This window comes from Lynx rufus, unplaced genomic scaffold (genome assembly GCF_022079265.1).
Source record: "Lynx rufus isolate CCGP_SWC_20201006 ecotype Redwood Valley unplaced genomic scaffold, mLynRuf1.p SCAF_9, whole genome shotgun sequence".
NCBI lineage: Eukaryota > Metazoa > Chordata > Mammalia > Carnivora > Felidae > Lynx > Lynx rufus.
Genome location: NW_025814897.1, coordinates 17,719,767 through 17,732,098, shown reverse-complemented (window position 1 = coordinate 17,732,098; position 12,332 = coordinate 17,719,767). Strand labels below are relative to the sequence as shown.

The 12,332-nt window shown below is 50.4% G+C and overlaps 1 protein-coding gene across 1 annotated transcript in view; it reads right to left on the bottom strand.

The window, feature by feature from the left end:
* The window catches only part of POU2F3 (POU class 2 homeobox 3), a 37,953-nt gene that overhangs the window by 14,432 nt on the left and 11,189 nt on the right, over positions 1 to 12,332 (bottom strand). Inside the window, exons 2-4 of the mRNA XM_047072366.1 lie at positions 5,207 to 5,311; positions 3,901 to 4,003; positions 1,039 to 1,121 (exon numbers count right to left, since the gene is read on the bottom strand). Coding sequence (XP_046928322.1) covers positions 1,039 to 1,121; positions 3,901 to 4,003; positions 5,207 to 5,311 — 291 coding nt within the window. The remainder of the gene's footprint in view (positions 1 to 1,038; positions 1,122 to 3,900; positions 4,004 to 5,206; positions 5,312 to 12,332) is intronic.

Below are 12,332 nucleotides of genomic sequence, written 5' to 3'. Positions count from 1 at the left end.
TCTACTCTTATTGCCACAACCCTGAGCAAGTCCCTCATTACCGCTGCCCTGGACCATCTTAATAACCTCCTGAACGGCCTCTTGGATTCTCATGTCGTAAGATATGAGAGTTGATCTCAGGCCTCTATAAGATCTCTTCCAGATGTAAGTCTATGATGACATTCTGAGTCCCCAGGAGAGAGTGAGTTTAGGATTCCAGTGGCCCCCTTCCTATTAGCCACTAGATGGCACCCTCTCCCCTTCCTGATGTCTTCAGTGGACACTCTAGCCCTCTAGAGTCAGGGCCCTTAGTGATCCGTGGGGATCTTCGCGCACAGAAGGGCCAGTGGGGCCCTGTAACCTGTCTCTGCAGAGCCATCTCCTGCAGCTGTGCACGGGGGCACCCAGATGAGGGGAGGAGAGGCACCTACCAGACAGCTCCTGCTGCTCTTAGCGAGCCACACACCTAGAAAGCGGCCACGTCCGGCCAGAGGAAGAGGTGGCTCCTTGTAATTGGCAAACAGGTACCGTGTGGCAACACGGCAGCTCTGTTAACAGCCCCTCGCGCCGGTCTCGGACCTCCTGACCCGCACAAGTGCACTGCAGGAGGTGGTCGAGGATAGTGGGTCTTGACAGGGACCCAGAGGTGAGAGACTGTGGCCTGGTGGGGACTCTGGTCTCCTCCTTGGGGCTTGAGAGGACCCGGGCAGGGCTGGCGGTCGCCGTGGCATCCCTGAAAGTCAGCCCTCCTTAGGACCTGGATGGTCCTAAGAGGAGTGAGCGAAACCAGGGCTGGTGTGGAGGACCCACACTGCTGAGCGGGACGGCCTGGGAGCTGAGATCTCTGGGCTCCAGTCCTGGGGCTGTTGGCGATGCTGGTTCGATCGTTTCTCCCGGCCGTGGCTTTGATTCCTCGTGTGTGAACAGGGATAATCCCTCGCTAGCCCCTCTTCCCAGAGGCGTAAGTGCAGCATCGAGGGGGTGGGGGAACACCGGTGAGCAGCTCTGTCCAGAGCTGAGGCATTCTCAGGGGGAGACAGGAAGAATGTGGTTGTTTACCTGGGACGCCAGGCCAGGCCCGGTCTGTGGGAGGAGGAGAGAGCTCTGTTGCTGCGGAAAGGGGAGAAGATTTGGCTGCAGACCTGAGTGGAAGGGGAGGGACAAAGGAACAAACAAAATAAAATCCAGGCCGTCTGAAGGACACGCTCCACAGCTTCGGGACCGAGATAACCGTCCCCACCCCCTGCTACCTCGTCAGGTCCCTCAACCCACCCCGAGCCCTGTGCAAAGGGCCCCCACGGGACTGCCAGGCATTGCCACACGCAGGTGGAGGTGAACGAGACACGGATAAGCAGGTAAACAGCCATCCGCAAACCAGTCCTCCGGCTTGCCCGCCCGCCTGCCTGGAATGGTGCTGCACGGGCTAAGGAGGTCAAGGCCAGCCTGCTCTGGGAGCTGCTAAGCAGGCCGAAGAAATCCAACAGGGAAGGAAAAGCAGCTGGAACGGAGGGGCCGGGGAGCTCCATTTTGCCTGCAGACAGCCACAAAAACCTGGGCAAATCTGCAAATATGCCAGGCCACATAGATGGGGCCAGAGAGCCCCAAAAGGCGGCACATGGCTGGCCAGAGGCTCTTGGCAGAACGAGGACATTTTCTACTTGGGAGGAAGAGCTGAGAGAGAAGGGAAGACCAGGGGCCAAGCCTCTGGAAACTCTGTCTGGTGGTATGGCCTCCACCTGCTCCTTGTACTGTCTGAGGACCGCTTTCTCCTTCCCTCTCCAGGAAAACGGCCCATGAAGGGCTCTGCCTGACTGGTGGTCATGAGAGTGGCCTCCCTCTAGGAAGGTCCTCAGCCAGGAGCTCTCACTGTCGCTGCGGGAATGAAGCCATCGAGCTACCAGAACAATGGGCCGGGTCACCCCAACCACTTAGCACAGACCAGAACCTTGGGGTCTCTGGGGTCCCTAAGCGGCTCCAGGTCACTGATGTACGGCATCTGTGGAAGCTGACCTTTACGCTCCTCAGTCTATAAAAGTCAGGGCTTAATTTTTCCTTATTAAAGTAAACAAAAATCTCTCATAAGGAGCTCCGAGCCAGGAGTCAGAGGCTTAAATGCTAATAGTAATCTAACATTTATACTGCATTTTGAAATACACAAAGCCTTTTTATATGCATTATTTTGAATAGCCCTCAATAACCTCGTGAGGTAGAATTTTACTAGTTTTCTATTTTTTACTGTTTTTCCATTTTATTTTATTTTGCTCCGTTTTTATTCAGAGAGGTTAGGTGAAGTTTCCCAAGGACACACAGCCAGTAAGTGATTTAAAAAAAAAAAAAAAAAAGAATTTTTTTTAACCAATGAGTTTTCTGCCTTCAGAAAATTTTTTGTTTGTTTATTTTGCCCTGCATCATACACTGGCCTCACTGGTTATATGTCTACCTCTGGGCCATTTTCACATCACTGTCTTTGAAATTTTTTTTCTAGGGGCGCCTGGGTGGCTCAGTCGGTTAAGCCTCCGACTTCGGCTCAGGGCATGATCTCGTGGTCTGTGAGTTCGAGGCCCGCATCAGGCTCTGTGCTGACCTCTCAGAGCCTGGAGCCTGTTTCCGATTCGTGTCTCTCTCTCTCTCTGACCCTCCCCCGTTCATGCTCTCTCTCTGTCTCAAAAATAAATAAACGTTAAAAAAATAAAAAATAAAATAAAAAAAATAAAAATTTTTTCTAATGTTTATTTATTTTTTGAGAGACAAAGCGCAAGCGGGAGGGGGCAGAGAGGGAAGGAGGGAGGGAGAGAGAGAGAGAGAGCGAGAGAGAATCTGAAGCAGGCTCCAGGCTCCTAGCTGTCAGCACAGAGCTCGACGCAGGGCTTGAACTCATGAACAAGAAGATGGTGACCTAGGCCGAAGTCGGACACTTAACCGACTGAGCCATCCAGGCGCCCCTCACGTCACTATCTTTTAAAACAGAAGGGAATTAGCTGTTACCTAGGAATGTGATATACGTTGTTTAGCTAAAATAAGTACTTAAAGGCTCAAGTATGTTCTCAGTCATCACCATAAAAAGACTCTGAGATGCCTCAGAACCTAGGGGTAGGGACTGTAATTTAGGCAGGTGTTAGGGATGGAAGGCAGAGTTGCACGTTGTTTGGATTCTGGGTTTCCAAAGCCTCTACCTGGGATTTGTACACAGGTGGCAAACTCCCACTTCCTCCATCACTTTGGCCCTCGTCAGTGGAGACCAGAGAGAGGGGGGCGGTGGGCAGGCAGTGCAGGTCAATGGCCAGGAACACAGGTTTCGGCCAAACTTCCGGACTTTTCTTATGTCACCAGAGACACACTATGACTATCTACCACACAAGGTTATTTTGAAAAATGCCAGGAAAATCACTCATCAGGGCTCCTGGCAAATCATGTTCAAGAAATACCAGCTATTATCATGAATATTCTAATCTGTTTGCTCTTGGCCCAGGAGCCAGTCTCTGGTAGTAATTTCCGTGCCAAAGAAAACCTGAAAACCCCTTCTCCCGCCTGAGGGTGGCGCTGCTGCTCTACCCAAGCAGAGTCAAGGCCGGCTTCCTGGAGGTGAAAGTCTGAATCAGTCCTGAAAGATTTCCAAGGAACTGGGACTTGTCTGCACTGCATGTCCCAAGGAGCTCTTCCTTCCTGTGCTCCCCTCCGCCCCCAGCTCCTTGCCACCTTGCACCTCAGTCTCTACTGGCCGTGAAGTTGAGGAAGATGAGAGGGAAAAGCAGAGGACTCTCAGCCTGGCGGGGGGCAATGCCAGGGTCCCTTCCCTGGGTCTCAATGCCAGAGGAGTGAGCCAGCCACTCACCCATGCCCCACACTTGGGCTCCTTTATCCAGCAAGCCACAGCAGCACTTTGCTGGACTTGATCGATGTGGAAAACGCCCGAGTTCTTACCTTGTTGCCCAGATTGGGTCTGGGATAGCAGGAACTGGGATACGGACTGGAGGTGGCCAGGAACCAGCACGAGCTGCTGGAGCGGATGGAGGGAGGTCATGTCCTGCACATGGGGAGACACATAAATCGCCGAATTTACACGCTGGGGGTGCCGGCTCCATCTGCCTGCTGCCCATCTGTCCCGTGGGGCTCCAGACTCTGAGAGTTTGTTGGCAGTGACCTTGCCTTATGTCTCTGTGTAGCTCAAGTGCCTGGCACGTAGCAGCGATTCCATTAATGCTGGCATTGTTACAGCTCCTGCACTCAGCCAAGCAGTGCCTCTCAGCCTAGTGTACTTAAACTTTGCCTTGTTATTTAACTTTCGTGCGTGTCAGTCTTGTCTCCCAAGTAGACGGTAAACGTCGAAGGCACAGGCTCAGTGTTACCCGGCTCTCAGAGGTTTACCCTAGAAATGACATGAAATCCCGATCATCTGACTCTGTTTCTTTAATCTCATGCCACTCGACTGTGCTAAAAGCCACGTCTTGGCCATTTCCTGCGCCTGAGCCTTTCCTGGAAGGAGGAGCAAGTTATTATTTCTTAACACAACCGATCTGATGAAGCAGAAAGGCCACTGCCCCTGGGCTCCTCCCACCAGCCCTCAAAAGGGAGACAGCAGTTCCGATACGTGGGGGATCGAGATCCTCAGGGCTCTGTGCCCCCCGAGGGCTGTGCTTAGGTCTGTACACGAAGAGGTGGTAAACCCCTGCTGAATGAGGAAGTGAAGGAATGGGCACACGTTCCAGTCTTAAGTATTTCCAGGGAAGGGGTGGCATTTCTTCCCCAGGTGATCCAGACCAAGAGAGGGGCTCGCCACATGGACATCCGCCCTCTCTGACGTTTGCTGTTACTGTTTCAGGGTGCCTCCTCTTCCCCGCACGACACTCTGTTCTACTTTGGCTTTGGTGCAAAACCTCGAGGGAGGAGAGTGGGCTCGCTGGAGACAGAAATGCTCTATATCTGTAGCCATGGTTGTCGCAATAGGGCCCCCTGAAATGGGGGCCAGCTCCACAGCCGCTAGGTCCATTGTTCTGGCCAGGCCGGCTCCTTTTGGTCCCAGACAGGTAGAGGCAGCCGGGCTTCCCCTCTGGACTCCCACCTCCACCCCAGGCCTGAATCCCTCGGTCACACTCCCTACAGGGGGCTTTTCGGACCACGAATTCACCGAGAGCCAGGTCTAGAGGTCAAGCATTTTGGAGAAGGCTTGACTTCAACTCCCCGGCCCACTGAGACTATCAGGGCTCCCCGGCATCAGGCTGGCATTTACCCCAGACATTTGGTTTCCAGACATCATGGCAGGTCCTTGACTCAGGTGACATGGCCGATGCGAGAGGGTCTGCTGCAAGGAGTCACTGAGGTCCTCAGTTTTAATCTGTGTAAGTGGAGGCAGGAGAGCATCAGTGCGGGGCCTCCCCAGGCGGGCAGAAACAGAAACGTAGAGAAGGTCAAGGCGGATTAGTGACGAGCCCCGAGAGTAAGGAGCTAGCTCCGTGCCTACGGTACCTACAGGGCTGGGGCTTGATGTGCCTCCCTGTGTGTGCACCTCAGCCCAGGGCAGCTGGTAAGAGACAGGGAAATGGCACTCTGGAGTCAGAGTCTGCAGGAGGGGGGTTCACAGAGATCCATGGTTCCTCAGCACATTCTGTGGGCTGTGCAGGCCCACGGTGCAGTTTACGCGCTTCCTCGTTGAAACGGGAAAAAAAGAAGGATATTGCGGGGACTTGAAACATTTCTTTTAAATTTGGAGATGGCGTTCTTCCTTTTTTCTTGGGGGGAGAGGTTAGAATTTCTTTTGTGACATGATGCTGATTTTAAATGGTATTTTAAGGGGCACCTGGATGGCTCAGTGGGTTAAGCGACCAACTTCAACTCACCACTTGTGGTTTGAGCCCCGTGTCGGGCTCTGTGCTGACAGCTCACAGCCTGGAGCCTGGTTCGGGTTCTGTGTCTCCCTCCTTCTCTGCCCCCCTCCCCCTGCTCATGCTGTTTCTCTTTCTCTCTCTCTCTCTCTCAAAACTAAATAAACATAAAAAAAAATTTTCTAAATGGTATTTTAAAAACTCCCCACCTTGCAAAGTGGAAAAAAAAAAAAGGCAACCCTTTACCAGTCTTCCCCATACTGTTTGTTTATTTTCCTGGTCCACAAAATCCCAAAGTCTGGGAGCCAGCTTCCCCTCTCTCTTCCCCTTGTTTTCCACAGTTATCTATCTTCTGCGTGGTGAGCTGCCTCTGTAGTCAGCCCTCTGCACCCATGCGGCTCTGATGATAGTCTTTGCCGGTCTCCCTACAGGTGGGGACACGTCTCCCTCATAGTCACTACTGCAGGGGCAGCCCGAGGGGGCTGTGATGGCTTCTGAAACCTCTCTAGCCTCTCTCCAGTGAGAGAGGCTAGTGCTGTCTCATCCAGTGCTGTCTTGGATGACAGCACCAATCACCCACCTGTGGGGCTCTCGGGTGTCCAAGGGCAGGGCTGGATGGGTGCACTATTTGGGCCCATCCAGAGAACTATACTCTTGCGGCTTTTCAGGAAGTCCACTGGGGCAGGGGAAGCCAAGTGACTCTGAATTCATATAATATGACAAAGAGCATAGGATCTAGACTATACCTTTGAAAAGACATTAGGGAGACCCTCTGATGGAAATTCTTGGCCACAGACGTCCTGGCTTGAACCATTTTCTTGGTCTACACTGGGGATGTCACAGACATCCTGGAATCACTCCTGTATTAACTTAATCCAAGTAAAACGTTCAGACCAATGGCTATATTTATGCTTCATTGTTGTGAAATGAATCTTTAGATCACTAAAGAAAGAACTCCCTTTGGTTGGTGAGCTAGGCAGATCCTACTGAGTGATCTCAGAGACCGAGGAAAGAGCTAATGTCCTAAATATGGTACCTTGCAGATAATGGGAATTAATGCAAGTTGATTACCTAAAAAACACAAACAGAACCCATTTCTCCATAGACTCCAGGGGGATACAGTCAGGAAAACGTTGAACAGGGAGCTAGACCTTGTGTCTAAGTCCTCACCCCGACTTGAACTTACTACGTAACCCTGAGCAATCTTTTAGCCTGTACGAGACTCAGTTTCTCCATCTGTTTGATGATTCTATGGGATTCTTCTCTCTTCCAGTCCTAAAATGGAATCACAAGTTCCAGTTCCATAGTGCGTTTGGCAGACTGGGCTAGCCCAGGTTGCTGCGGTGTTCTAAAGCAGACCTAAAAGGGCACCAACAAGGGCTGGTGCCACCAAAATTGGGAAGAGGATGCTTCTTTCAGGGACAGTCTTTACAAATCATTCCTCTCTTCTCTCACCTAAGGAGACTTATTCTGGGGCACTGGAAGCAGAGAAGAGGAAGGGAGAGAGACAGGAAGTAGGACAGTGGGGGCAGAGGGTTGAGACTTTGTGAAAACTCTAAAGACACGGCCAGCCGGGAGGGATTGCCAAGACGGCCCCAATCGCTAGCCCCAGGGTCCCTCGGTTCTTCCCACCCAGGCTTGGCATCTCCGTCTAAGAAGCTCCGGTGTCCTACTTTCTTCCCCTAGAAATTAAGAGTTTTCACATCCTCGATTCTGGGGAAACATTTGTTAGCAGGTTTTTAAAAAGCCAGAAATAGATGATACAACTACTTATTTCAAACCACCACCACCACCACCACCCTTAAGGTTTGTTCGAAGAGATTTTAGTTAAGCAAAGCCTTTTGGGGGCCACGTCTCCTTTGTAGATCCCCCCCGCTCCTGCCCCGGTGCATCCCTCTCCCAGTGCGGGGATAGGTGAGGCAGGATGGAGGAAGGGGGACAGAGGGAGAACATGGAAAATTGGAGCCAAAGCCACACTGGGTAGAACCACCGCGGGCAGCTTGGCGGGGCTCCAGCTCGGAGGCAAGTGGCAGGGTTCCTTTATAGACTCATTATGCGCAATGGAGATAAGAAGGTGCAGCTATGACAGAGCTTGAAAACATGTGCTTTGCCTCCAACCTGGGTGCTATCTGTTAGAATCACTGCCAGGTCTTCCTGCAACACTTAATTTCAGAAACCAGCGCCATCATAAAAGAAAACTCACCCTTTCATCTGCTTCCCGGATCAATTGCCCTCCAAACTCGTTGAGGGGCACAGCTGACCTCCCAGTTCTAAAAATGAAGCGACCGATAGCAGGAAATTCCTCTGGGTGTTCGTCTGGGGCGTTCTGACAGCCCCGTGTGTCATTGTTGTGACTTTTTGCTTCGGCGACGTTTCACTCTTTCATTTCTCATATTTCATTAGCCTATGGGTGCGAGCTGCTGACAGTAACCCCCCAAGGAAGAGAGTCCTATACAAACCAGGTTGAAAGACAGTAAAGGAGATTTCTTTTTCGGTGACAGATTCTAGAAGTCTCTGCCTTGGTGGGTGGGTCTCAGAAAGAGAGGAAGGGAGGAAGATATGTTAGCGGCTCTTAACAGCCTCCTTCGGCAATTCTCTTAAGAGTTCATGGGTGAAGAAACTAAGAAATTAAGAAACAAAGTCCTTCCCAAATCAAAAAAATCCCTTTCACTGCTGTCGAATGGAAAAGATTGGAGCCTTTCCAGGCAACTGGGTGTTGGCTGTGGATCTGGAAGACGAGATAGAGACTTCTGTTGGAATCCCATTGACTTCTAATGTGAGAACCGGAGGCAAATTGGATGAAAATCCACTTTCCCCCGTACTTGTGAAAACCCAATCAAACCCACAGCCTGCCTGGAATCATGAAGACTGTCTCCAGAGTCCCTTTGGTGGTTCTTCTCACGCAAAGGGATATCTCTCCAGGCCCTGCTTGGGATGGACTAATCCCTGGGGACACGGGCCACCCAGAGGGCTCGGCCCTGTCATAGCCACTGACCGTCCCGTCCATCTGTTAGACAAGGTTTGTTCGCTCAGGATTTTCTCCACCCACTGTGCTGTGTACAGGTATTACACTGAGTCTTGGGCAGTGACCAGGGAGGTAAAAAGTCATCATGGGTGATTATCTTTTCTAATCCCAATGAACTCCCTGACATCACCTGCTTGAGAAAGCAGTAGCCTCATTCCGCGAGGAGAGAGCCCCCTCTGAGGGGCTGGAAGCCTTCATACGTTCCTTACTCGGCTTCACACTCCCAGCCAGAGGTGTGGGGACAAGTATTTGCCTTCCCATCTCATGGAGGCCCAGAGAGTTTTAGAGATGGGGATAAAGTTACATAACAAGACACTGGCCAAGTCGCTTAAGGGAATGACCCTCTGATTTTCCCCCGGTTCCCTTTCTACAAAACAATACTATCAACTTCCCAGGGGTGGGAGACAGCATAGACCGTAGGTGATGGAAAAGGTAGCGTTCTGGCCCAGATAGACCCACGGACCTCCTTATGAACCATGTTTTGGGGTCATGTGATGGGGCACGAGGGTGCTGGGGTACTCCTCCTTAGCCCCACCCATGACATTTTCACATGGTTCTCTCTCTCGGGGAAGCAGCCCCACACTAATGAACAGATCACTGGCGATGAAAACGATCAAAGCTGTTGTCCTGGTTGCATAACTCGTTTGTGGAAAGTGTTTCATAAACATTTCACAAGAAGGAGAATTTCAAAGCATGAACATCTCCCAACCTGCCTTCAATTACAGGCAGGATTTTTTTTTTCTTTCTCCCCCCCCTTCTACACTTCTCCTAGCAGTAAGGAGAGTTTCTGTTTTGTAACTGATCTATAAAGGGTTGGCAGCGAACATGTTGCTCATGAAAAGATCCTAAAAATATATTTCCAGTGGTAGAATGGGGCTGGCAAGTAACTCATCTCAGGTGAACAGGGCTGAAAGTCCCCCGGGAGATGTTGGCTTGCATTTTCGCTTAGGAAACTATCCTCTTTCTGTGGTTCTTGGTTGTTCCCTGGGAGTCCAAGACTCCTGCCTTCAGATGCCTCCGGGAAGTGCCTGGGGAGATGGCCTCACCCAGGTTTCCAGTCAGAGCAATGACAGACCAGCTTCGAGGCACTTTTGCCCAGGGACACTGGGATCTTCTCCCTGCCCGCATCAAACTTCTAGACAAAGGAAGAGGAGAGACAGGGGACCCTTGAGTAAACTAGTAGCTCCTCAGGAAGCCGGGGCCACTTGGGGTTGCTACCTCCTGAAAAGGAACTTTTCAAAGAGGCATCCTTGTTTTTCTGGCTTGCACCGACTCTGGAAATGCAACAAGCTTATCAGTCATGTTATTTAATGCTTTGGCTTCAGTTCTTAAGACATAGCACTGCTAGTGCTGACACATGCGTGAAAAACCCCATCATTTTAAGCCTATAAAAGTTTTCTTCTCCCTCTGGCACGTAAGTCCATGCATTCAAGTTTAAAAACTCTGGGAAGGGGCTGCGTCCCTACGGAGGACGGATCCTCACAAATGTTTCTTGGTGGCCAGGACTTGAACAACGTCACACTCTACCTTCCTTCAAAGCCTTCCCGAGATGCCCACCATGTTCCCTTCTGGTGGGTCGATGGAGGCTCTCTTTTTTCTGACCCTGATCCCCTTTGAATCACACCCTTCTGGCTCTCCTAGTAGGCCACCTGGTAGAGAAGAGCCCAGAGCTACTACTGTCTTGAGAGGAATTCCACACAACTCTTGATTTGCCCACACAGAGAGCTGTTCTGCCCCCAAAGAAGTGAAACGGCAGGAGGTAGGAGGTGCAGTGGGGGAAGAAATGCTGAGCACGTTCTCTGAATCAAACTCTGAAAATGGTTCCTGAGCCCAGTGGCTATTCTTGGGAAGTGTCTGGTGAGTGAATGCAGTTTGGCATCACACTGGGTTCTTCTGCATACACCTGGGCTGCCTATCATGGAAGGACTTTGCTGTCCTTTTCAGAGCAGGAGATGATTTAGAAAGAAAGAAAGAAAGAAAGAAAGAAAGAAAGAAAGAAAGAAAGAAAAAAAGAAAGAGAAAAAAAAGAAAGAAAGAAAGAAAGAAGGAGGGAAGAAAGAAAGAAAAAAAGGAAAGAAAAGAAAAGAAAGGAAAAAGAAAAGAAAAGAAAAAGAAAAAGACATCCAGGAAGCAAGTGCAAGGCTCAGGAGCAACCAGGAGTTCTGACTTTCGGTCCCATCCCTGCTTCTAACTAGTGGCATGATCTCTTTTTAAAATTTATTTATTTTGAGAGAGAGAGAGCACAAGCAGGGGAGGGGCAAAGAGGGAGAGAGACAGAGAATCCCAAGCAGGCTCCGTGCTGACAGCGTGAAGACCGATTCGGGGCTCGAACTCACGAACGTCAAGATCGTGTCCCGAGCCGAAATCAAGAGTCAGGCATTTAGCCGACTGAGCCACCCAGGCACCCCTGGTTGCATGATCTAATATTTTAAGTTACTTCATTCGGTTCTCTAGGCCTAGACAAAAGGAGAAAAGGAGATTAGATGGAATCTACTTAAGAAATTTATAATGCATAAAAGAGAGCAGGAGCAGACTTGGGAGCAGAAAGTATGCTGACTGTCTCACCAGCCCCATTTCACAGATGACAAAAGAGATTGAGGCTTGTAGATATTAAGAAACCTGCCTGAGGTCAGACTGCAGGTAAATAATAGAGATGAGATTCCGGTCCAAGTCTATGTGACTCCATAGTTCTACGTAAACCTAAGTCTCACCTGCGAGTGATGGATTCACAGAGTCATAGACTCTTCACGGTGCACACCGTGCCAGCTACGTGGCAGACATTCAACAAGTGTTGGTTCCCTTCCTTCCCCATTAGAACTGGAAGGAAATGCAGCTAGCACCTGGCCCAAACCGTTCATTTCACAGCTTTGACTCCTGAAGCCCAAGGAGGGGCAGACCAACTTGCTCAGGGCCACAGACCTAGAGTGGCAGGCAAGCCCGGCCCGGAGACCCAGGGCCCATGAGGACAGGTCTCCTAACTCCCCACACACTATTCCGTCCATTCCATTGCACGGCCGCATGGCTCGGTCTCGTGTTTTTATCGCTCAAAATATTGTTTCCTACATTTCCTGGTCATAACTCAGTAGCAACCCTAATCCCACTGCTCTAACGAGATTTCATCAAAAGAAAAGTCCCCGTTCAGAGTTCTTCATTACTACACAGACTAAGGCTCGTGTCCAGATAGAGCACAATTGACTAGATATGATAACATAGTACTTGGCTTGGGACCCAGTATTCTGCATTTCCTTGACTCTCCCCTGCAGGAATTCACTCCAGGGGCTTGATATTTGCTCATTTCCCTCCCTCATTATCAGGAAGCTGAGTGGGGTAGGCGAACAAGAGCATCGGCTCCAGAAAGAGAGAACATAATACTTTTGTAGCACTTTAGAGATTCAAAAGCACTTGCAAATATATCATTTATCCTTCATGATAATTCCATGAGGCCAATAATCTTATCAAACGTTTTTACAGATGCAGGAACGATCAGGAGAGCTGACATCATACAGCCA